The sequence below is a fragment of the Peromyscus maniculatus genome, chromosome 8 (genome assembly GCF_049852395.1).
Source record: "Peromyscus maniculatus bairdii isolate BWxNUB_F1_BW_parent chromosome 8, HU_Pman_BW_mat_3.1, whole genome shotgun sequence".
Lineage (NCBI taxonomy): Eukaryota > Metazoa > Chordata > Mammalia > Rodentia > Cricetidae > Peromyscus > Peromyscus maniculatus.
In genome coordinates this window covers 37221116-37244858 of record NC_134859.1, presented here as the reverse complement: position 1 = coordinate 37244858, position 23743 = coordinate 37221116, and the positions used below count along the sequence as shown (strand labels likewise).

The window sequence follows — 23743 nt, the reverse complement described above, 5'->3', positions numbered from 1 at the left end:
CACGACCAAAACAACTTGGGGAGGAAAGGGTTTATTTGGCTTATGCTTCCCCACCTCTCTTCATCATTGAAGGAAGTCAGGACAGGAACTCAAACAAAGCAGGAGCCTGAAAGCAGGGAATGATGTAGAGACCATGGAGGAGTGCTGCTTACTGGCTTGCTCCTCATGACTTGCTCAGCCTGCTTTCTTATAGAAGCCAGGACGGCCCCACCCACAGTGAACTGGGCCTTACTCCACTGATCACCAATTAAGAAAATGACCTACAGGCAGCTTGGCTGCAGCACCATTTCATGGAGGCATTTTCTCAGTCGAGGCTTCCTCCTCTCAGATGGCTGTAGCTTGTGTCAAGTTGACATAAAACAAGCCAGCACATGTCCCCAAAGCCCCACTTTCTCCACGGTTTCAATGGCTTTTCCTCCACCAACATAACTTATACCTCAGCAACATAATTTCTGAAATTTCACTTTCATCCATATTCTAGCCTTTTTAGTCTGTGGGGAAAAGATGACCATCTCTGTCCACATTGGCCCAAACTTCCCTAAATGTCTTTTGAGCCCCCTATCCACATCTCATTTTCTGCTTCCTTCGCTGTGGTGAGGTGTCCCAGACCTCCTCGAAAGTTCATCTGTCACTTCATGGCCCTCCTCTTAACTTTGCAGGACTTCATGTGTTCACCACTCCCTTTTAGAAATACTCCACCGACCTCCCTGGCTTCTCCACTTCCTCCTGATGAAGAGTTAGTATGTCCCAGATCGACCTCCCCGTAATGTGCAGAACTGAACTTGTGATTTTGCTCCCTGCTGAAATGTCTTCCTTCCCCACTGTCACGACTCACTTCACTTCCTTGTTCTAATTGATAGCACCCACCCAAGTCCCAAGGAGAATCTCTAATTACTTTTCTAGCCTTGACCGACCCTCGAGGTTGATGTAACCTCCTGTGAGCCTGGCATGTCTCCCCGCCTCCTGGCCCCTGCTTTCATTTACTCTGGTGGTCAGTGTTCACTCTCATCTGGACTGGTTTTTGAATCACCCAGGAGACACACACAGCTCAAGCTATGCTTGTGAGCATGTTCCTGGAGAGGTTTAATGTGGTGATATATTATTTGTAATCTAGGAAATAAAGCTTGCCTGAAGATCAGAGGACAGAGTTAGCCATAGAGGTCAGGCAGTGGTGGCACACACCTTTAATCCTATTGCTCAGGAGGCAGAGATCCGTTTGGATTTCTGTGAGTTCAAGGCCACACTGGGCTATATGAGATTAATCCAGTCTAAAAGAGAAACAGAGCCAGGCAGTGGTGGCACACACCTTTAAATCCAGCACTTGGGATCACACACCTTTAATCCCAGCTCTAGGAAGGTTGAAACAGGAAGTGATATGGCTGGACAGAGAAAGGAATCTGAGGCAGGAGGAGACAGGAACTCGGCCTCTTTCAGGGTTTTTTTCAGGCTGAGGAGTTGGTGAGGAGGTGGCTGTGGCTTGCTCTGCTTCTCTGATCTTTCAGCTTTCATCCTGATATCAGGGTCAGGGGCTTTTATTAAGACCAAGTAGGATTCATGCAACAGTTTAACTAAGGAGAGGAGAATGTGGGCTGTACCCCCCACAGACTGGGCCCAAGGCTCACTGAAGAGGGAAACAGGAAAAGGCATTCTGAACACCAGCCTTCATCTCTCCTTCCTGACTGTGCACTCAAGATGAGCAGCTCCTTCCCACTGGAGATGCTTGCTGCTGTGACGGACCAGACCCTCAGACCTCGAGCCCAAACAGACCCTCTCCCTTCAGTTGCTTCTTGTCAGGCGTCTGCTCACAGCAACGAGACACGAGACTAATACATTTACCAAAGGCTTTGGCACCCAGCACTGCCATGATCCTACTGGGAGCTTTCTGTTCCACGGTAACGCTACCATCTGAGGACTTGAACGGCTGAGCCATCTCTCCAGCCCTTGATCTTTCTCTTTCAAGACCCTCTCTCGCATGCATCCCATTCATCTGCTCTCCTCACTGCAAAATTTCCTTGGTGTTTAGACAGTAGCCATTGTCTTCCCTTTCTACTTAGCCCCGTCCTGTGAGATTTCATGCTCCTGCTCAGTACTGTGAAAGAGGGAGCCGAAGAACTGAGCCGAAAGTGGATTACACTCAGAATTGGATTTTCCACGGTCTCACTGCGCTCAGCAGCTGAAGTGAGGCAGGAGCAAGAACCGGAGTTAAAAGCCCCGGGATTAGGGGATGGACTGAGCAGACTTGGCCCTCGAGAAATTTGAAAATGATCAAGTCACTACTCTTTCTGCTGGGCAGATGAAAGGGTGAATCCTTTCTGGTGGATGACAGCTATTTAAAGACTTTACAATTAAAAAATACGTAGAATGTTTGGATTAAAAAAAATCACTAGGCATTTCAAGAGGCAGATATCTTTTTACTTTTCAAAATCATAATATGAAGGGCCACAAGAGGACAATTAAGGATTTATATGAAGTAAGGTGGTGGTGGCACAAGACTTTAATCCCAGCACTCTACAGGCAGGCTGATCTCTGTGAGTTTGAGGCCAGCCTGGTCTACAAAGCAAGTTCTAGGACAGCCAGAGCTTACACAGAGAAACCTTGTCTCAAAAAGCCAAAAACAACAAAAAAGAATTTATATGAATCTGGCAATTAAATAGCAAATTTGAAGGTAAAAAGAATAATCTGATATAATAAATAGGCAAATCCATATTAGATGAAGGAGAAGGTAGGATTAGCAAAATACAAGACATATTGTAGGACATACAAAACAAGAGAAGACATGTGGGATACGATGGAAAGACATTTTTTTTTTCTTTTTCTTGAGACAGGGTTTCTCTGTGTAGCTTTGCACCTTTCCTGGGACTCACTTTAGAGACCAGGCTGGCCTTGAATTCATAGAGATCCACCTGCCTCTGCCTCCTGAGTGCTGGGATTAAAGGCGTGCACCACCACGGCCTGGCTAAGACAAACCATTTTAAAGATGGGGGTCCTGAGGAAGAAAGTGAACCCGAGCCAGCAGAATAAAGACATAATTGCTGAGAATTTTCCCATCTGTTAGATGTTCAGTCCACAAACCCAGGAGCCTCTCGAAGCCTTGAATCAGAATAAATACAAAGATGGTCACCACATGAGAAGCATGGCAGTTAAAGCGCTGGCCAAAGAGGAGCTCAGAGGCGAGAGGGAAGATACAGTTGGTCCAGCAGCAAAGGAAGACATCTGGAGGGTGTCTTAAAATGCTGAAGGGAGGTAACTGTCATCTAGCATTATGCAGAAATAGACAATATTTTCACTTCAAACAAAACTGACCTCCGTTGCCAGCAAAAGAAGTAAGAAAAATGACCTCATTCCAGCCCTTTGGAGGCTGAGGCAGGAGGACCTGTGAGTTTAAGGCTAGCCTGGCCTATGGAGTGAGATGTTGTCAGAACAACTACCACCTACCTCAGAAAGGAAGTGGACTAGAAAGTAAATATATGGGTAAATATCAGTTATTGCCTGGATATATGTTTGTATGTGTATTTATATACAGTAGTACATAATACAAAAGGCAGGAAGAAGGTTAAAGGAGTTAGCATTTTAATGTTGAGGAAATGAAATGTGATGGCTAGTGTTAAAATTTATTGTTATGGAATATTTGTACACTGGGAAGAGGTATTGCTGTGCCTGATGTACTAAAAAGCTGAACAGCCAGCTGGGTGATGGTGGCGCATGTCTTTAATCCCAGCACTCGGGAGGTAGAGCCAGGCGGATCTCTGTGAGTTCGAGGCCAGCCTGGGCTACACAGAGTGAGTTCCAGGAAAGGTGCAAAGCTACACAGAGAAACCCTGTCTTGAAAAACCAAGAAAAAAAAGAAAAGAAAAGAAAAGCTTAACAGCCAATAGCTAGGCAGGAGAGAGAGGTGGGACTTCCAGGCAGAGAGAAGAGGATGAATGAGGCCCACAGGAGATGCCATGGAGACATGGAACAAGTCGGACACACAGAATGGGAGAGAAGTAAAAGACACATTGTAGACTTAAAATATGGGTTAATTTAAATTGTAAGACCTAGTGGGACAAGCTCAAGGTAAGGCCGAGCTTTCATAATTAGTAAGTTGCTGTGGGATGTTCTGTATGTTAAATGTATTGCTCTGATTGGTTAATAAATAAAACACTGATTGGCCAGTAGCCAGGCAGTAAGTATAGGTGGGACAAGGAGAGAGGAGAATTCTGGAAAGTGGAAGGCTGAGGCAGAGAGACCCTGACAGCCGCCGTCATGACAAGCGAGATGTAAGGTACCGGTGAGCCACGTGGCAACTTATAGACTAATAAAAATGGGTTAATTTAAGATATAAGAACAGTTAGCAAGAAGCTTGCTACGGCCATACAGTTTGTATGCAATATAAGTCTCTGTGTGTTTATTCGGTTGGGTCTGAGCAGCTGTGGGACTGGCGGGTGAGAGAGATTTGTCCTGACTGTGGGCCAGGCAGGACTGGAGAAAACTCTAGCTACAGTAAGTGTCTGTGTCATTATTTGGGAGCGGAAAGACCTACTGCCTTTATATTTGACATAAATTAGAATCATCTGGGAAATGGGCAGTTGGACATATCTTGGTTATGTTATTTGAGGTGGGAGGTCTCTCCTCTGTAGTAGCACCATTCCCTAGGCCAGGGATTAAGAGTAGAGAAAGTGAGCTAAGAACTAGCCTGCATTTACTAATTCACTGGTTTTTGAGACAGGGTTTCACTGTGTAGTCCTGCCTGTCCTGGAACTTGCCCTATAGACCAGGCTGGCCTCAAACTCACAGAGATCCACCTACCTCTGCCTCCCAAGTGCTAGGATTAAAGGCATGCACCACCACTGCCCAGCTACTATTTCACTGTTTTCTGTTCTTTTTAAAAAAAATTATTTTTATTTTATGTGCATAGGTGTTTTGCCCACATGTGTATCTGTGTGAAGGTGTCAGAACTCCTGGAGCTTGAGTTAAAGACAGTGAGTCCTAGGAATTGAACCCAGGTCCTCTGGAAGAGCAGCCAGTGCTCTTAACTGCTGAGCCATCTCTCCAGCCCTGTACAACTATCAACGTACTGTGACTATTGCGTTCAGCTTCCTACTTGATTCCTTGCAATAATGGATTGTGATCAGAACCACGCTCTTTCTCCTTCAAGTGCTTTTGTCAGAGTACATTAGCACAGCAGCAAGGAAGGAAGCCCAGACATGAAGTAACCATGTGATAGTATCAGTGTAAGGATGTGTGTTGCAGTCTCTATGATACTAATAACATCTTCAATAAACAGAGGGAAAAAAAGAACAAAAATCTTTGGCAAAGCCAAAAGCAAGCAACATAAACAGGCTAAATAAAAGGTAAGATGATAGAAGCATTCAACTGTACAAATTATATTAAATATAAATGGATCAAATATTTTAAGTAAAGAAACTAAGATAGTTAAAGTAGAAAAAACTTAAATGTTATGAAAGAACATTTTAAATATAAGGCATAGAGAGGTTGGAAAAATTGTAGCATGAGAACGCTAATTAAAATATGATTTAGCTATACTAACATTATTAAAAAAAAACCCAGATTCACAGCATTACCAGAGATAAAAGGGATATTTTGTGAGGAAAAAAATCTTTCCCCTAGGAAGAGACTATAATCTTAAAGCAAAAATGGATAGAACTTGTGGAAGGAGATAACTCTATAGCCACAGTGGATTTTAAAAACATACCTCAGCAGTTGATAGACCAGACAAAATGAGTCACCTAAGGAAGGAGAGCTGAGCAGCACAATGAATCAACTTGACATAACCGACTCACATTGAACAGCTCATCTGACACTAGAATGCATGTTATTGTGAAATAAACATGAAACATTTATTAAAGTTGATCATGAGCTCTCTTTTAAAATAAGCTTTAGTAGAGTTCAAAAGGTAAAAATTACTCAGTGTGTTCTCTGACCGTGGGAATCAAACTGAAAACCTGTTTCATATACCAGGAAAAACCACAGCTCTGGCTATATCAAATGTTCTTTGCATGTGCTATTTCACAGGGACCGGACAGAGACAACTCTGCTGGTTGGTTAAATTTCTAGTCACAGTCCTTCAGTTGGTAATCACTATTGCCCAGCATTCCCTGCTGCACATGTGCCTGGTCAATGCAATCCCACTCTTAGTTTTCACCTTTCTCCTCAAACCTCCAGCCCTAGTGATAATCTTCCTTCTGTTTCACTGAAATAAAAAAATCCAAAAGAAAGTAATCTACCAACTACACAGAGAAACCCTGTCTCAAAAAAAACCAAAAACCAAAAAACAACAAAAAAAGAAAAATCAATCTACCTACTGCCCCCTGAATTGCCTAGTGGTGCCTAGTGGAGGAATATTCTCTTGGCTAAGACTGGTGTTCCCATCTGTGTGCACTGGAGTCCACTACAATTGTCTACTATGATGACACATGGGAGGAGCTTGGAAACAGTTATTCCTGTTAGCATGCACACTCTGGGGTAACATTGGCACTCCTCCCTCATTTTTATACTGAGTTTTGCATGGCAATCCCTCTATACAGTTGCCTGTGTCCCTCTACCACACCTCCTCCCCCATTGTTCTGCCTTGAGCCCCCTCCCCAGGGTTGTCTTGACTGTTGTCATCCTAGCTGGTCTAACTCAGGTGGTCTATGATGTGGGAAGAGGAAATCCGATGGCCGGTTCTCAGATCTCCTAACATCCAACACAATACTGCCATCAGAGGCCACTAATGCCTTCTGGAGACCCTCTCTGCCTGTCAAGTACCACCTGCCCCAGGCTTTCTTCCTTTCAGGCTATTTCTTAGATGTCTGTCTCTCTGCTTCTTCATCTTAAAGTGTAGGAAAGCCTCGGGCCTCCATCCTTGACCTCTTCTCTGTATACACTGGGTGATCTCAGCCCGTTTTCTAGATTTAATCAGGCCATGGGATGATGATACTCAGATTGACAGCTGCAGCCTCCATCTTTCCTTTGACCTGTTTGCTTGAGATAGCTCCTTAAATATCTGACACCATTTCATATCTAATCTCCCATCTGTGGTCAAACTTTCCTTTGCCTTTCCCTTACATGAATACTTGTGTTTGCAATCTTCCAGGATCTCCTGACGTGAGAAATCCTTAGCCATGTCTATACTGTCCCTTGTGCTATATAAGGCAACGTTCAGTTTCCTGGGATGGAATGTCTTGGGGGCCATTATTTACCTATCAAATATTGTAAATGATATAACCATTCTATGCCCAAGCTAAGAAAGGAACCACATAATGCCCTTTTGGTCTCCTGTCGAACTTTACATTTAACCTGGCAGGAAGAATTTTAGGAGGGTAGGAGGGTTGGCGAGATGGCTCAGTGGCTAAGAGTGCTTGCTACTTCTCCAGAAGACTGAAGCTAGGTTCCTAGTACTGAAGCGGCTCATAACTGCCCACAACTCCAGCTGAAGGGATCTGATGCTCACGTGCACATACACGTAACTAAAAATAACAAAATGAATCTGCTAATTTCTCATTACGGCCCTCTGATGCCACCACCATCTTGTGTCTGGAACAAGTTCCACCCATTCCTGCTCTGTCTTCTTGCTGTTCTTAAGGCAGCATCTGTATGGATGCTCAGAAACCTTTTGGTGGCTTTCTCTTCTGCCTTGATCTTATTCTATAGCCCACTTGCCCCCCAGGACCCTCAAGGGGCTGGCTTCTGTCTACTCCTAAACTCACTGTCTCCACTCTTCCCTCATCACTGCATGCTGCTCCCACAGTCTCTGTCTTGGGTGGCATTCAGATCCCAGCTTCTGTTCAGCTCCAGAGTGAGGACCTGTTTGAGTAGTCTTAGAGCTCTATGGTCACACTAACCCTGCTTTCCACAGCTCTTGCAGTGCCTGGAAGTCTGCTTTGCACTCTGCCTCCCTGACTGAACTCTCGTGCCCGGGACTACAGTGCCAGCATTCATCCTCAATCGTGCTGGGTATGCAGGAATGTGTACTTGATAGACTGCTACACAGGGGCCTCTCCCCAGGCTAGGCCCCTCTCACAGGAACTGGGGAGTGTGCACACAGCAGGTGTTGCCCCAGGATTTCAAGTCTTCCCCACTTCCTCCAAGAGCTGTTACCTGTAAGACTTTCTGGGCTTGAACATCGAGCACAAGGACTCTGTTCAGTGCTGGCTGGGCCACGTAGATGTACCGGTTCCTGACATTGACTGCAGATGCCCACTGGCAAGGCTGGCCGGCATCTCCTTCCCCATGAGGACAGATTTCTTCCTGTAAGGAGACAGACAGCCATGTATCTGTTCTTCCACCCTCTCCAACACCCCTGGGGTCCCTATCCCTTAACCCTCTTGGATCCCCTTTTTCTCTCTTAAACTCCTTGGGATTCGTACGTAGAACATGGCATGTCAGTAACTTCTCACTGGACCCTCATCTTCCTCACCAAGGTCAACACTATGTCACCATGTGCTCAATTTGCAGATCTTTCTGTGTGGAACAGCCCAGGGCCCATTCCTGGATTTCTTCTCTGAAGTCTGTTCCCTTGTTAATCTCCTTGAAACCTACAGCTTTAGGTACTGCCTGTACACTTACCACTCCCGTGTGTGTGTGTGTGTGTGTGTGTGTGTGTGTGTGTGTGTGCATGTGTGTGCATGCGTGCTTATATATGTACACATTTGCACAAGGCCTGGGGAGGCCATGCCATTCCCCGAGTGCCGCCCACCTCATTTTTCCATTACTCTTTTTGAGATAGGGTTTCTCAGTGTCTTAGAGTTCGCCAAGTAGGTTAGGCTAGCTAGCCAATGAATCCTACAATCTGCTTGCCTCTGTTTCCCCAGGCTGTGATTATAAACGTGTGCTTTAAAAAAAGAGATTTGCTTGCATATTTGTATGTATTCCACGTGTGTGCCTGATGCCTCTGGAGGCCGCTAGAGGGCATCAGACCTCCTGGAACTGGAGTTTCAGAAGGCTGTGAACCACCATGTGAGTGCTGGGTCCCCTGCAAGAGCAACAAGTGCTCTTAACCACTGAGCCATTTCTCCATCCGCGTCCCCCTTAATGTGGGTTCAAGGGTCTCTAACTCAGGTTCTCATGCTTGCAAGCAAAGCGCTTTACCACGTTCCTGTCTTTATTTAAGCCTCTTCTGTGAACTCCATTCTTTCATGCTGCCTCGGGCTCTACTGTGGTGACTAATGTGCTTCTCTAACTTGTATGTCTAAAATCAACCTTTCATTCTTTTTCTCCAGTCTTGCTCATTCTACACAAAACTAGGAGCTCCTTCCTTCCTTCCTTCCTTCCTTCCTTCCTTCCTTCCTTCCTTCCTTCCTTCCTTCCTTCCTTCCTTCCTTCCTGTCCTCTTTATTTTATATTTTTATTTATTTTTGGTTTTTCAAGACAGGGTTTCTCTGTGTAGCTTTGCGCCTTTCCTGGAACTTGCTTTGGAGACCAGGCTGGCCTCAAACTCACAGAGATCCACCTGGCTCTGCCTCCCGAGTGCTGGGATTAAAGGCGTGTGCCACCACCGCCCGGCTATTTTATATTTTCAAAGCTGGGAACATTGTTTTCCCTGTCTGTGATCCCTGTTCTCTTGGTTTGCTGTCACCCTGTCCTAACTCTGCTCCTGTTCACTGGTTTCCCTTAGTCTGCCTGTCCTGAGTTGTTGATGGGTCAGGACTCTCTGTTGGATGTCCTTCTCATACCAATGGCACATGCCCTTGTATATTCCTCAGCTGTTGATAACACTCACAGCAGATGGTGCCCAGACCTGCATCTTCAGCTGAGAAACATCCCGTCCCTCTGGTCCCTGTTGGGTCCTTTCGCAGGTACCCCCAACTTCAGGGTGTGTCAAGTGCCCTGCCTCCCACACCTGACCCCTCTCTCACGAGTGTCTCCCCTACTTGGCATCACAGGACACTACAAAGTCCTGGAGAACAGGACTGTGACCTGATGTCTAACAGAGTTGGGGGGGGGCTACAGCTCAGGGACAGGTAGGCTGAGGGAACCACAGAGAACAGAGTAACACAGGAGAATGGGAGTGGGGGTGGCGTGGGGGAGGAGGGCTGCCTTGGATCTACCTCCATCCTTGTCACCTGCCACTTGATATTGGCTTCCTGTTTCATTGGCAGCACCTCTGGAACTCAGCGTTCATTCACGTGTGTCCATGCCAAAGGTCACTGCAAGAATACCTGTCTAGATGCTGTCTGTTCACCTTGCTGTCTCTAGTATTTGACCATGAACTTCTAGAGGCCAGGAACCCAGTGTGCACTGGCCCTCACAGCTGCTGGAGACAGAGGGAGAGCTGAAGTGCCCTGCCTCATGCTCCTCCTCCCTTAGCCTGGACTCACACCCACACCTAATGACCAGAGCTGAAGAAACCCGGTCTCACATGCATGCAGGCACAGGTGGAGCATGACCTCTGGATTTTGACTGGGCGTGATATGGAAGCTGCTTCAGTCACAGAAACTCACATAACTCATGAAGATCTTCTCCGTGGGCTTCAGGCGTCTTTGGACCTCACAATCCACAGGGTGGATGCCAACGATGCCATCGTCAGAGAAGACATAGAACATGTTTCCCACGCTGAGGCCTGGGAGGAATGAACACTATGTGGTCATGAACTTCTAGCCACTGATAGGGCCACACAAGGCACGGAAGAGGGTATAACACACTTTCCTGATGGGGAGACAGCCCATCCACAATAGTACTTGATGCAGTTGGGACTGTGGAAGTGTCCTCAAGGCTGGGAACCAATGTATCCTATCACAACTCTACAGTACCCCCTTGCTGCTGGGCGTCTGGAACCTAGTCCTCCAAAGATGCCCAGTCTGGGGAGCACCTGACAGAAATCTAGAGCTAGTCCTGGGTGTCCCTTGGAGAGTCTATGAGGCTGGCTATGTGCACGTGCCTCAGCGCCATCCTCAGCATCTCTGTCTGAGGCATCATGCCAAAACACCTCTGTCATGAATGGCCCACCTGGCAAACCTTGGGCTGAAACCCTCCCTGGGCTGCTTTGAAAGTCAGTCACCAGAAGAGTCAGCATAAGATTGACAGCTTAATGTAGCCCGCATGGGGTTTGTAGACACAGATAGCTACATTTCTGCCTGAGTGCAGTGCTCTCTCAGTGGGTGGGAATGTGAGAGTCAATAGTCATTCAACACAAAATCAACCTCACAGGAGACCCAGTCTCCTGATCCGCCCCCCAGAAGGTTCTGTTGAAATCTAGTTTCTGCTATGGGACTTCAAAGAGCGCCTAGCTTCCTTTGCCGCTGTCTGGTCTCATCTTTCTATTAAGATTTGAGAGTGCCCTTCCTCTTGGCTTCTGTATCCCCTCCCCCCCCCTGCCCCCACCCCAGGACTTGAGTATCAGCAGAGAAGGGCATAGCATTTAGTCACTGAGGTGAGATGGGGTTTGGTCGATGCTTCATCATTTAATCTGAATGCAGCACCTAGCAGCCCTGGACCAGCCCTAAGGTGACTTCAGTGTGCCTTTGGTCCTTACAGTGCGCAGCGACCCCGGCAGACTTGTGTTCTCTTACAAGTCTCCGCTGTGAGTCCCTCTGCAGCGACCTCTGCCTAGCAGTGTACCACTGTTTAAAAGACACGAAGCTCAAGCTGAGTGCACACGGCAGCCAGAGAGTGAGTGCACCAAGGGTCACAGCCATCAACACTGCAGTTGGCCCCCATCCCTCACATGGACTGTGTTAGGCTCAGTGCCCAATGCTCAGGAGACTGAGCTGGGTCTGTGCATGAGTGTGCCACATGAGTTTGCCTAGGAGCCCGTGACTCGGGTACATAGGCTCTGAAAGGTTGGTGGGTCAGGGAAAAGTGGCCCACGGTGGAACCAAGAACACCTGTGATTACAGGCATAACACAGGACAGTCACACTTAGTACCTTCTTCCCGCCACAAGATGTTTGCTACTGTAGCAGCCGAGAATCAGGAGAGCCGAGACATGATAGCCGGAAGAGAAAAAAAAAAGACAATGTCAAACCTTTGCTGCTGTGATTCTTTGGTTCACTCCATTGAGGGACATTCCAGTACCCACTCAGCATTGGGAGAATCTGCATCTCTCGTTGGCCCAGCAACAATATCAGTCCACGACGCTGGACCCAGGAGGACACTTCTGGGTCTCAGGATGCTTTTGCTTTCTAAATGAATCTTTAAAACTGGGTTCTGGGATCCCAGAAGCTAATCCCTATTCCCTGAGTCTATGGACAATAACAAATGTGTAGCATCTCTCCCTGATTTGCAAGGCACTTCCAGGAAAGTCATTTTCAGTTAGGACTCTCCAAGGAAGAACATTCTTTCAACGATGAAGGCTTAGTTTGGAGTCTGAGGGAGAGGAACTGAACGCCATCCATGCTGCAAAATCTGCTTGCAGAACCACGGGAGGCGGTGGCTACGAGGGAGGGTGGGTGAGGTGGGTGAGGATTTCTGGAGGAGAGGCCACACTGTCCCTAGTTGTGTATGAATCCAGTAGCACCCCCATACCAGACAGTCCTGAACCCCATTCCTGCCTGTTTCCTCCTATGCATGCATACCTATGATAGAGTTCAATGTATAAATCAAGCAGTACAAAATTAACCATTAATACAATAGAATAGTTACAACACACTGTGGTGAAAAAGTTACTAAAGGGGCTGGAGAAGTGGCCTATTGGTTAAGAGCTTATGTTGCTCCTCCAGAGGACCAGAGTTCAGTTCCCAGCATCCCACATCAGGCAGCTTATAACCACCTGTAACTCCAGCTTCAAGGGATCTCACCCCCTTTTCTGGCCTCTGTGGGAACCTGCACACAAAAGTACACATCAAAAAATAACTTAAGGGGTTCATTTCTGGAATTTCAGATCAAAGGAAGTAGAACCTTAGATGAGAGGGGACCACCGCCTGGCTTGAGAGCTTCCAGGCCACTAGGACAGAACACCTGGGGGCACAAAGGCGTTTGGAACCAAGTTTCCAGTCATCACATAGGAGGCAGGAGCAGAGCTGGGGTATTTGGGCTTCCTTCTGGTCCTGGGCTCTGTGTCCTGACCAGAGACTTCAATCGTCTACATTTCCAGAGCTGTCTAGGTTGCCTGAGAAGGTCACCATCTGGACCTAGCTTTGTGGACAGAGGAAATAGATTTATCCCAGCCTCCAGAGGCTCCCAGTTGGTGACTGTGGCCCTGGAGAGTTAATGTATTCCCTTGTCCCCCTAATACTCCCAAACAGCTCAGTGAGGATCTCAGAGCCAATAGTGGACTCACAGGTCTTCCTAGCCGAGTCCTCAATGAAAAGGGAGGAGATATCTTCATCCACGCCCACTTCGTTCTTGGCAATGCAGGTATAGGCCCCTGTGTCTTCATAGCGAACGCTGCCAATGTGGAGTTCACTGCCATTGGCTGTAGAAAGGACAGTGGCTCAGGGTGGCACTCTCAGGGGAACACCCTTTCACGTGCCCTCCCCACCACCTTCTCAGGACCTCTGAAGAGTGTTGAGCTAAAAACACAGTCCTTGAGTGTGGCTGGGGGCAGCCATCGTTCATGGGACTCTGCCCAGGACAGGCTGGCACTGCTGAAATACAGAGGGTGCCCCGGAATCTGGCCAACAAATAGCCTCTCAGATGCCCATGAGCCCTGTGTGCCAGTCATCACAGGCTCAACCACAATTTTACCTCTCATTCCCTCCCTGGGATTCTTGTGCCATTCTTACCCAAGAGGGAGAGTTGTTTGGACATCTGGGCTGAGACATCCATTCCATTTTTCAGCCAAATGATTCTGGGCATGGGAATGCCCTCAGCATGGCATCGCAGGCTGGCTGCCACTCCAGGCTCTTGTGCCTGTGTCTCTGGATAAACACGGATGACTGGTGGCACTGTGGGTGAGAACAGCGTTGGTAAGAGCAAACCCACACCCGGCCTTGGGCTGTAGCCAAACCCTGAGAACCCCGCTCCAGAGGGTGAAGCCAAGAGGTGATGCTGGAGGCCTCTGAACCAGCTCTCAATGATGTCTTCAGCAACCCAAGTGTCGAGGGAAAAGGCTGTAAAATGGATCGCAAGCTATAAACACATCCAGTGTGGGACTCGGTAATTCATGGCTTCCATTCTTGTTCTAAATATGATCAGAAAGACGTCCAGATATTTAATGCTGTTCTGCTGCTGCATGTAAAGAGCAACAGCCACTGGAATTTATCTCTGAATGAATGAAATTCAGATGTATGATTCCTGTTATCGGAAAGCCATTGGATGGGGCCTTAATTTCTTGCAGGAAATGCTTCACGAAGCACTTAGGGGCACTGACTGGCAGGGCTGCTAATTACATCATGACTGTGGGGAAGCCCATCGATTTTCCAGTGGGTCATTTTTATTTCTTCACTCTCTAAGCCCTGGGACCAGCATGAAAGAAGGATGTGTCCTCCTTGGTTGGGCAGTGACTCAGCTCTGGCCCGTGGTAGTTAAGTTTCAGCTTGGGCATGGAACCTGACCCATGGGCAGGCTGTAGGCAAAGGCTCTTGGAGAAGTGGAGATCGTTGGGGGAGAGAGTCCCCCTCCTGGAAATAAAAGCATTATCATTTCCCATATTCACAAGGGCTCATGTTTATGAATACGTTTTGCTCTACATGCTTTAAAACCAGGATTTGAGAGTTTATGTAAACAGACCTGAGTATTAAATCACACACCCTTCGGAAAGTGGGGATGGATTCCTCTTGAAGTGGATAACTGTGTTTTCTTATCACTATCTGCAAGCTTCTTTGTCCATTACAAGGAGGAATCATGGTATTTGAGATGAGAAAATTTTCTCTGGATGAACAGAGAGCACTTGATACGTACATGGGAGGAGCCGATGACACCAACAATGGAGTCTGAGGAAGACAGCATTCTGGTGATCCACGCTCGGTGGACAGAGGACAGAAGAGAAACTCTAGGCTCATTAGGAGCAATGGACCTGCCATTGCTATAGGAGACACTTCAGGGGTCTGTTTAGCATCTACCAACTCAGAGTTTCCAAGATTGCCCTGGCTGACCTCTGGGGTGAAGTTTGGAGGGGGGCAGAATCCAAACTAAGCTCAGGGAGCCCCAAGAGCACGATGTCTGTGCATCTCTCTCCCTGGTTCTCTCTGTCAAGGTTCTAGGGGGAGAGTCCTAGGCTATAGAAGAGTGGCCTTGTCCCAGATCAAGCCATCAAGGAGGTAAGGGGGGCCAGTTGAGATGTGGGTGAGGATTGTTTTTTAAGAACACAGGTGTTCTTTGACACCCTTGGTTCATATAGGAAAGGACGAGCTTTCCTCACACCTTCATTGGTCAGAGAAAGGGATGGGGTCCAAGTAGAGTGCAGACTTGAGTAAGGAGGCTACAACCTTAGAGCACAGAGGTGGAGCTTGGCGGCTCAGAGCACTGAGGCTGATGGGTGAATTGAGAAGGCTCTAGAAAAACCAAGGTTCTAGTTGAGGACTGTCCAGGATCTGAACATTAGTGAGCTCGGGTTCTTGCAAGACCTCCATCTATGCATAGCAGACTGCCTGGAAACCACAAAGCGAACCTAGGGAGAGCAGGAGTGAAATGGAGGACTCAACTCAAAAGCCAAGAGAGACCCATGAGTAGGTCTTTGAGCCTGTTTGTAAGAAGAGCAAGTTTGGTCAATGAAAAACTAGAGAAAGATTACAAAATGATGTTTTTTTTCCTACAACGAAGAATAAGTCCATACAAAGAAGGAGCAGCACCACTCCTTTTAGGAAAAAGAAAAAGGAGAAAGTAAAGGCAGCAACATTAACTTGGAAGCTCACTGGTGTGGTCAAGGAAGACAAGGCACGGAGGATGTCCATAGTAAAGGATGATGTCATGTTTCCAACCCCTGTGACCAAATACTCAGCAGAAAGAACTTAGGGGACCTCAGCTCATCTTGGTGGGAAGGTACGGTGGTGGGAGAGGTTCTCTCTCTGGTGCAGCTGAGGCTCTTCATGTTGTGACCAACCAGAACACAGAGAAGGTGGTCAGTCGAAGTGGAGTATCCACTTCAAAGCCTTGCACAGTGGGACCTATTTCTACTAGCCAAGACCCATCTTCCAAGGACTCTCCAGCCTTCAAAATAACACCACAAACTGAGGACCAAATGTCCAAGACACCCGTGGGGGCATTTCAAAATGAAAAAGATTTAAATTTGTATTTATTTAAATGTATGTGTCTGTTTGTCTGTATGTGCATGTAATACCCTCAGATGCCAGAAGAAAGCGTCAGGTCACTGGGAACTGGAATTACAGGAGGTTGTGATCCACCTGCTGTGGGTTCTGGAACCTTGGTCCTTACGTAAGTCCTCTTAACCACTGAGCCATCTCTTCAGTCTCTTAGAGACATTTAAGATTGTACCATATAGTAGAGAACAATGGTTGCTTTAGGTAGTTGTATTCTAGGAGCCAAAGCAAAAAAGATGATAATGATCACATGACTACAATAGAGAGCTAGTACCAAAACACACAAAACGAATAGTTTACCTAGAGAGCAGGCACAGACCAGACAAACAGACTGGACCCAAGTGATGAAAACTATAAAATCTTACTGACAGCATAAGAAAGTAACAATTCAAAGGAGGTCATTGATTAGGAAGATCTCCCATTGCCACAAACAGCTGACAAATTAACCCACAGACTTAATCTAATTTCAATTAAAACCAGTCCACTGGGGCTTGACAAAAAATAATTCTGAGTTTATCTAGAAAGGGAAAAAAAATTCAATGCATGGCTGAGGAACCTGAGAAATGACATTGTTCCTTGTCATTTTGCTAAACCAAGATGTCACAGAGCGTTACAATACTGCGTGGGGGACCGAGGGGCTCCTCCTCTTTGAACCTAGCACCTGACTGAAGACCTTGATTGATGTTTACAAGCCTCTGTCAATTCCATATCGGGCAGTGTCAGGCATGATGCACGCAGTGGCAAGAGCCTCGGTCCCTTGCTGCGTGGTGGAGCTTTCTGTGTGGGAAAGATGACTAAACCAGTTGCCAATTTGAGGGTCACTCCCAGGGGAGCCTTGGGGAGCGGATCCTAGCAGCTTCATTCTTCCCTCCTCCTACAGGAGAGAAGACTCGACCTCCAGATGTCTGTGGCGCCTGCTGCATATTGTTGCAGAATTGGTCCAGGAAACTGGAGACCTGAGCAATAGGACTGGTCCCCTCAGTGGCCGGTACCAGCTCTGGAGACTGGCCTTGGCCTCTGCTCTGCTCTCCGGCAGGAATGTGTGTATAGACTGAAGTTTTCACACTTGAGCAGGTATCATCTATCGGAACACAGGTAATGCACGTCCCCTTCCCTCCTCTGCCCCTCCCCCCACCCATGCCTGTGTGCACTGCTCTGAGATGGGAGCTTTTCCAGCCAATTTGGGACTAAATTTAAACCAAAATATGTGCCAGTGTTCTAGAACAAAAGGACGCCTGACTGAAAGTCAAGGGTGCAGGATGACTCACCCAACAAAAATACATGCCTGAATTCAAGGCACTAAGTTCTTCATAGGTGTGTGTGTGGGTGGGTGGAGGGGAGGTGAATGGGACTCTACAGATGCATACACATGTCTTCTGACAGTCTGGAGGTCTCCTTGAGGGGATCCTGAGAAGGACTGAAGAGGACTTGTTGCCCCCACATCTAATGCCCCTTTCTTGCCAGCCTGCCTCAAACCTCTGAGCGGTATTCACCAGGCGCTTTTGTCCTTTGTCCCCTACAATGACATCATGTCACGTTGTCCTGCTGGGCCCACCCTCTTACATTTTCCCTCTGCCATCTGGAACTCATACTCTCGTCTACAAAGTCTCTAGTGATGTTCCTTTACCTGTTTGTCCCTCTCCCCTGGAGACCTGGCTTTCTCCTGAGGACATCGCCTCTCTTGCAGCTTCCTGGGGCAACTCCTACTCAGCACCCCCACCCCCCCACTTAATTCGGTGCATGTGTGATAGAACCTAGGGCTCACACATGCTAAGCAAGTGCTCTACCACTGCCCTACATCCTTAGCTCTTTTTTTGGAGGTGGGGAATAGAGTCTCACTGTTACCCAGCTTGACTGCACTTTGTAGCCCAGGCAGGTCTTTAATATTTGATCCTCCTGCCTCTGTTTCCGAATAGCTGGGACTATGGGCCTCTGCTTAAGCCTTCTCTTTCTATCCCTGGGCTGGGCAGTGGGGCAGGAGTCTCACTTCCTGGTCGTTCTTGGTCCTTCACACAGCAATGCTGGGTTTTAAGACTGCTGTGTTCTGCTTTGCTCAAGCCCTAGACCCTGCCCCTTCTCTTCCAGGATCCACCCCAACATCCCTCCCTCACGCCTCACCCTTTTCCATCCCCCCCCCCCAGCTCATACAATCTGTTCATTCTCTCCTAGGTTAAAGAAAATGAAGTAACTCTAAAGCACCCCAAAAACAGAGGCTGCTCTTCCCCCTGACTTCTTTCCCCATCCACCCCCTTCCCTCCTCCTTCATCCCTCGGCCATTCCAGCCACATGAACCTGGCACCCCGTGGGAACTGCTCTTTCCCGGCCATGGTGATTTCCATAGACCTGTCCTGACCCAGCATCCCTCATCACTGCCCCGGCCTGTCTGCACTGCACCACACAGCTGAGTGACTTTTTTTTGTGTGTGTATGTGTGAGTTGCTGTCTCCACCTGGCCCTAGGCATCCTTCCTAGTCCCCACTGGTTTCCTCCCTCTTACCTGCTCAGCTGGCTTTCCCTCACAGCCCCGGCTCTGGATGCTGGAGTTCGTGCGGGTCTCCACCCTCCGCGAGCCTAACCCGTCCACAGACTTGACGCCTGACTCCTGACACATCTGAAATGCATCCTTCAGCTCAGACCCTTGCCCTTAAAACAAACTTTCTCATTTCAGTAAAGGGCAGACTCGCCTTGTCAGAACACTGGGAGTGACCTTTGACCTCCCCCCCACCATTCATCAACACTACCCTCGCCATCTCTTTCTCCTACCATCCTATGTAAATCACATACGTTTCCTCTGATTCTCCTCACTCCTGTTTTCTAGAAATTTTTTCCTTAGCACATTTGCTTACTACCACGCCCCCATGAGGATGTGGCATGCCAAAGCATGCTGATTTGTTGCATGCATTGGTGGGGGGTGTATAGTAAGCAAGGGGTTGGGGAAGAAGACCATTTCTCAGCAAATGGAACAAGTCCATGGCAGGAAGTCAAGAGGGTAACCCTGTTAGGGAAACTGAGGCGGCTAGCAGAGATGAAGGTGAGAGAATGGCTGGCTGTACTACAGTGCTCTGGGGTGTGTGTACACACAAGCAGGGCATACGGCTATAAGTTGCATTCAGGAAATTGGGCTCATGGGAACAGTAAACTGCCATGATCCTCCATGAGCCAGTGGTCAGGTCCCCTCAGTGTTTTCCCGGAGTAGCTGGTGTAGAGCAGAATGCCAGTGCACAGTTGGGTCGTCAGCAGTGGAGGATGGGGGAAGATGGACCCTGTGGGCCATCCTGGGCACCTGGGTAGGGGCAGGACCAGAGGTTCCTTGGTCTCCTCAGCTCCTGTTCTATCCTGGGCTGCAACACAAGAGGTAAAGCCTGGCACCGAGCAGCATTGCCAAGGAAGCTGTCTTGCTTAAAACTGACCATTTGCTGAGGATAAAACTAGCACGAGGAATTAAAAAAAAAATCACAGTTCAGTTGGGTGGGCAACTCAGTGCCTGCCTAGAAGACCAAACCGTTCTCTAATGGGTGAGGCCCAGGCTCTGAGTGAGCACCTGACCTACAGCCACCCAGCTCTGATCCCCGCAGCCACATGCTTTGGCTGTATCCAGTGCCAGCTCTGTAGAGTCTACCAGGACAGAGAGGACCTGAGGAGAACCGTGGACTGTGAAGAACCCACATGGGTCCCCGTCGGAGCAAAACAAAGATGCCAGCTCTCAGTAGCGTGGGAAGGACACAACTGTTTTTCTTGTGTCCCAGGCCATGCGTCTCCCAACACCTAACCCCTCATCTTTTGCACATTAAAAAGAATACGAAACCAAGCGATCCTAGACAAACACAGTTTCTTTTACATTGCAAAACCTCCCTGTGATCACCCGAGGCGGTGGGGAGACAGCTCAGTTGGCAGTGTCCTTGCCTTGTGGACATGCAGCCGAGTTCCATCCATAGGGCCCACGCGGAAAGGCTGGCTGTGGTGGTCCGTGCTTGCAATCCCAGGGAGCCAGGAGGAAGAGAAAGCTAGGCAGCCCTTGGGGTTCTCTGGCTAGCCAGCCAGCCAGCCTACTCGGCGAGTTCCAGGCCAGTGTGAGACTCTCTCAAAATTCAAAAGGTGGGTGGTTCCTCAAGAATGATCCTGAAGTTGACCTCTGGCCTCCACATACCCACCTACCCACCCACACCCCATTTGTATCCACAGCACAAAGGCCCGTTTTCTTTGGGAATCATCTCTCACTGCCAAGGTTTAGGCGGCATAAACATGTTCTTACGTAAAAAGTCACAAAAGCACTAAGCTGGGGTAATAAGCAGATTTGAAGATGATGATTGTGTTTTGGGGATGAATCACTACTTGTCTGAACTGTGGGGAGGTCGAAGGTATTTTTAATTTAATGGATTAATCATGGATGTCTCAAGTTCTCGCTCCTGCCCATGAAAGCAATGCAGGGACTTTGCAGGAAGTTATAAATCATGTCAGTGTTTGGGCCTCATTTCTGGAAGCCTGGGCTATGGGCAAGTTATACTAATAATTCGTGCGAGGTAGTATAGCTTCCTGGAAGGGTTCCTTTAAGCGGCTAGGTCAGGCAGCCACGGAAGTGGGGGGATCCCAGAAGTTGGTGGTAGCCCAGTCTGTGTATGGGATCCCAACTCTGCTACCAAACCACTGGAGAGCAGGATGATTCTCGAGAGAAGCAACCTATATTTTGAAGGGCCATTTTTTTCTGGGTCTTCATTTTCTCATCTGTATAATGGGCTGGAGGCCCTGAAAGGGGCCACTAGCTTTGATCATCAGTGTCTACCAACTATGACTAACTATGGCTTAAGATAAACCATAGCCTCCCCCAAGTCTGCCCCTCCTGCATCCCATGTATTTCCCTAACATCTTCCTGCCAGGCCAGGAAGGAACCAAACCAGACCTCCACCAGCACAGCTAGGCAGCTGAACCAAACTCCACCCAAGCTGCTCAGGACCATCTTTCATACCCTCAAGTGAGGTGGATGGTGAAAAGAATAGGTCAGCATCATTGCCCATGTTCCCCCTCCTGCCTCCTGAGACTCTTTAGCGAGTCAGAAAGCCCTCTGAGAACCAGCAGGGTCTTCCTAGCCTCCTAATCTCCTGCACAAGAGCTCCCTCCTTCGGCAAGCCGTAGCCCACAAAAATCTTTATACCCTCCTTCTGGAAGATTCCTACCATGACCCAGTCCTCCTTCCTGGAAACCTGCACCATCAGAAGTAACTGAGTGTAAGGACTCACTGAGTCCCCTGGGGAACTGGCTGGCACCCAGCCATGTGTTCTACCAACTCCCATCTTGCTGGGGCCAATAGTCTTCCACTCACTGCTTTTTCCTCCAAGTCTCTTTCAATGGCTGGTTCCGACCTGCTCTGAGCTGTGCACTAGACTTGGGGACAGAGAATGCAGGGCTCCAGAGGATGCAGGACTCCTGTCCTCTGTTTCCCCAAGTGAGCAGTCCAGAGAACCACAACAAAGGCCTGACAACTGCCTACTCTACCCCACATCCAGATTCTCTTAGGGAAGCTTCATGGCATCCCAGCATTATCCCGCATTGGCCCTGGGTGTTGTCAAGGTCTGTTTGTAGTTATTGATTATATGTATGTGTGATGTAAGGGTAAGTCACCCAGTTCTCAGAGTCCCAGTGATCTTGTCTGTAAGATAAGGGTGGCACACAGTAGGTATTCAGTAAATGTCACTACTGTAATTATGGCTTTCAGAATGCCCTATTTTCCATGTCTTTCCACATAGATGCACCTTGGTTCCTTCCAAGTCTGACAGAACTTTAACTTTGAAAACTTCCTTTTTCTGGGGTCAGCAGGCCATTTCGTTGTATCCTTGGGAGACAATCGTATGATCTGCTTTAGAGGTGATCCCATGAGGGTGTAGAGTGCCACTCCAACTACCTTCATGAGCGCTAAGAGCTATATATAGAACTCTGTGGGACCAGGCCAGCCATCCAGCAGGCCACACAATGAAGTCAGAAACAAGGGATCTGCTTCCCAGTGTACTCTCCCCACACTATCAACAGCCCTTCCTTTGGCTAGTAGAGAAGTCTTGAATCTCTCAACAATTAGGGCATGGGTCTATGCACCTCTCCTTCAGAAGGCTTTCCAGGCCAGGTGTAATAGTTCATCTTCATCATCAGCTTGACTATGAGACACACCTTGGCACACTCATACAGATGTAATCAGTGAGAAAACCCGAGGTGGGAAGACCCCCCCTAACTATGCCTAGAATCACCCTATATGGTCGGGGGTCCTAGACTGAGTACAAAGGAGAAGGTAAGCTGAGCACCACCATTCACCTCTCTTTCTGCTTTTTGATTGTGATCGGCCACCTCACATTCCCACTGCCATGCTTTTTCCTCTGTGATGGAGACACATCCTCAAACTGTGAGCCCAGATAGAACCCCCATCTCTTGAGTTCCTTTTCATCAGGCAGTTTGTCAATCAACGAGAGAAGTAGTTAAGACACTGGTAAGCAGCCCATTTCCCATCTTTTTGAGACAGTCTAAGCCTAGAAATGCCCATGGTACTGGGACCTCGTTCTTTTTTAAGATTATTTATTTATTATGTATACAGTGTTCTGCTTGCATGTATGTCTGCAGGCCAGACAAGGGCACCAGATCTCATTATGGATGGTTGTGAGCCACCATGTGGTTGCTGGGAGTTGAACTCAGGACCTCTGGAAGAGTGGTCAGTGCTCTCAACCTCTGAGCCATCTCTCCAGACCATTTTTTTTTTGTTTTTTCGAGACAGGGTTTCTCTGTGTACCTTTGGAGCCTGTCCTGGAACTCACTCTATAGCCTAGGCTGGCCTTGAACTCACAGAAATCCACCTGCCTCTGCCTCCCGAGTGCTGGGATTAAAGGTGTGACCCACCACCGCCGACCTCTCTCTTAAATCCATCCATACCATGAGCCCAGGCTTAGCCTTCCAGGTCCCCAGGGGCAGAAGGTCTCAGCACAGGGGCCTGCTATATTATATATGAAGGATGTGGAGGCTTTAGAGCCTCCTCCAGTGGTGGAGACATCTAGGAGGTTTTCAAGCTGTTGTGTAGGAGTCTCATCCTCTTCATGTTTGTCTTAGAGGAGATAAAGGGTACAGAGGCCCTAGCTCTCTCCTTGTGCTCTAGGCTCTTTAAGTTTTAAGATTTATTTCTATGTATGTGAGTGTACATCTGTGTGTGGGTACTGGGTACGTGAATGTGAGTGTAGGTAGCTGTGGAGGCCAGAAGAGGGCACTAGATCCTCTGGAGCTACAGATGGTTGTGAGCCACCAGATATGAATGCTGGGAATTGAACTTACATCCTCTGGAAGATCAGGGAGCACTCTTGACTACTGACTCAACTCCCCAGTCCTGTTCCTTGGGCTCTTATCAAGTGAGGCTGGATGGAAGGCTTTGGGATACCAGATAATTGTATTTCTGCAGCCTACCTGAGGATCTGAGGGGTTATAACATAAAGTAGGGCTCTTTTGCAACTGAATATTCAAAGCACCATCAGCCTCTGGTCATCACTTTCCAGAGTCAAATGGTGACATTCTTTGTAGAGCACATGTTCTACCTGGACCAGTCCCTGCTAGGAGTGTCCCCTACTACCTGCCTGCTGCACAGAAGTCTAGTCCCCGATTG

General features: G+C 48.0%; 1 protein-coding gene across 2 annotated transcripts in view; it reads right to left on the bottom strand.

The window, feature by feature from the left end:
* Fstl4 (follistatin like 4) overlaps window positions 1–23743 on the bottom strand; it is a 423065-nt gene that overhangs the window by 14861 nt on the left and 384461 nt on the right. For both annotated transcript variants that reach the window (XM_006991320.4, XM_076578356.1), the window contains 5 exons: window positions 13646–13807; window positions 13201–13335; window positions 11849–11875; window positions 10425–10543; window positions 8083–8232 (listed from right to left, as the gene is read on the bottom strand). In XM_006991320.4, coding sequence (XP_006991382.1) covers window positions 8083–8232; window positions 10425–10543; window positions 11849–11875; window positions 13201–13335; window positions 13646–13807 — 593 coding nt within the window. The remainder of the gene's footprint in view (window positions 1–8082; window positions 8233–10424; window positions 10544–11848; window positions 11876–13200; window positions 13336–13645; window positions 13808–23743) is intronic.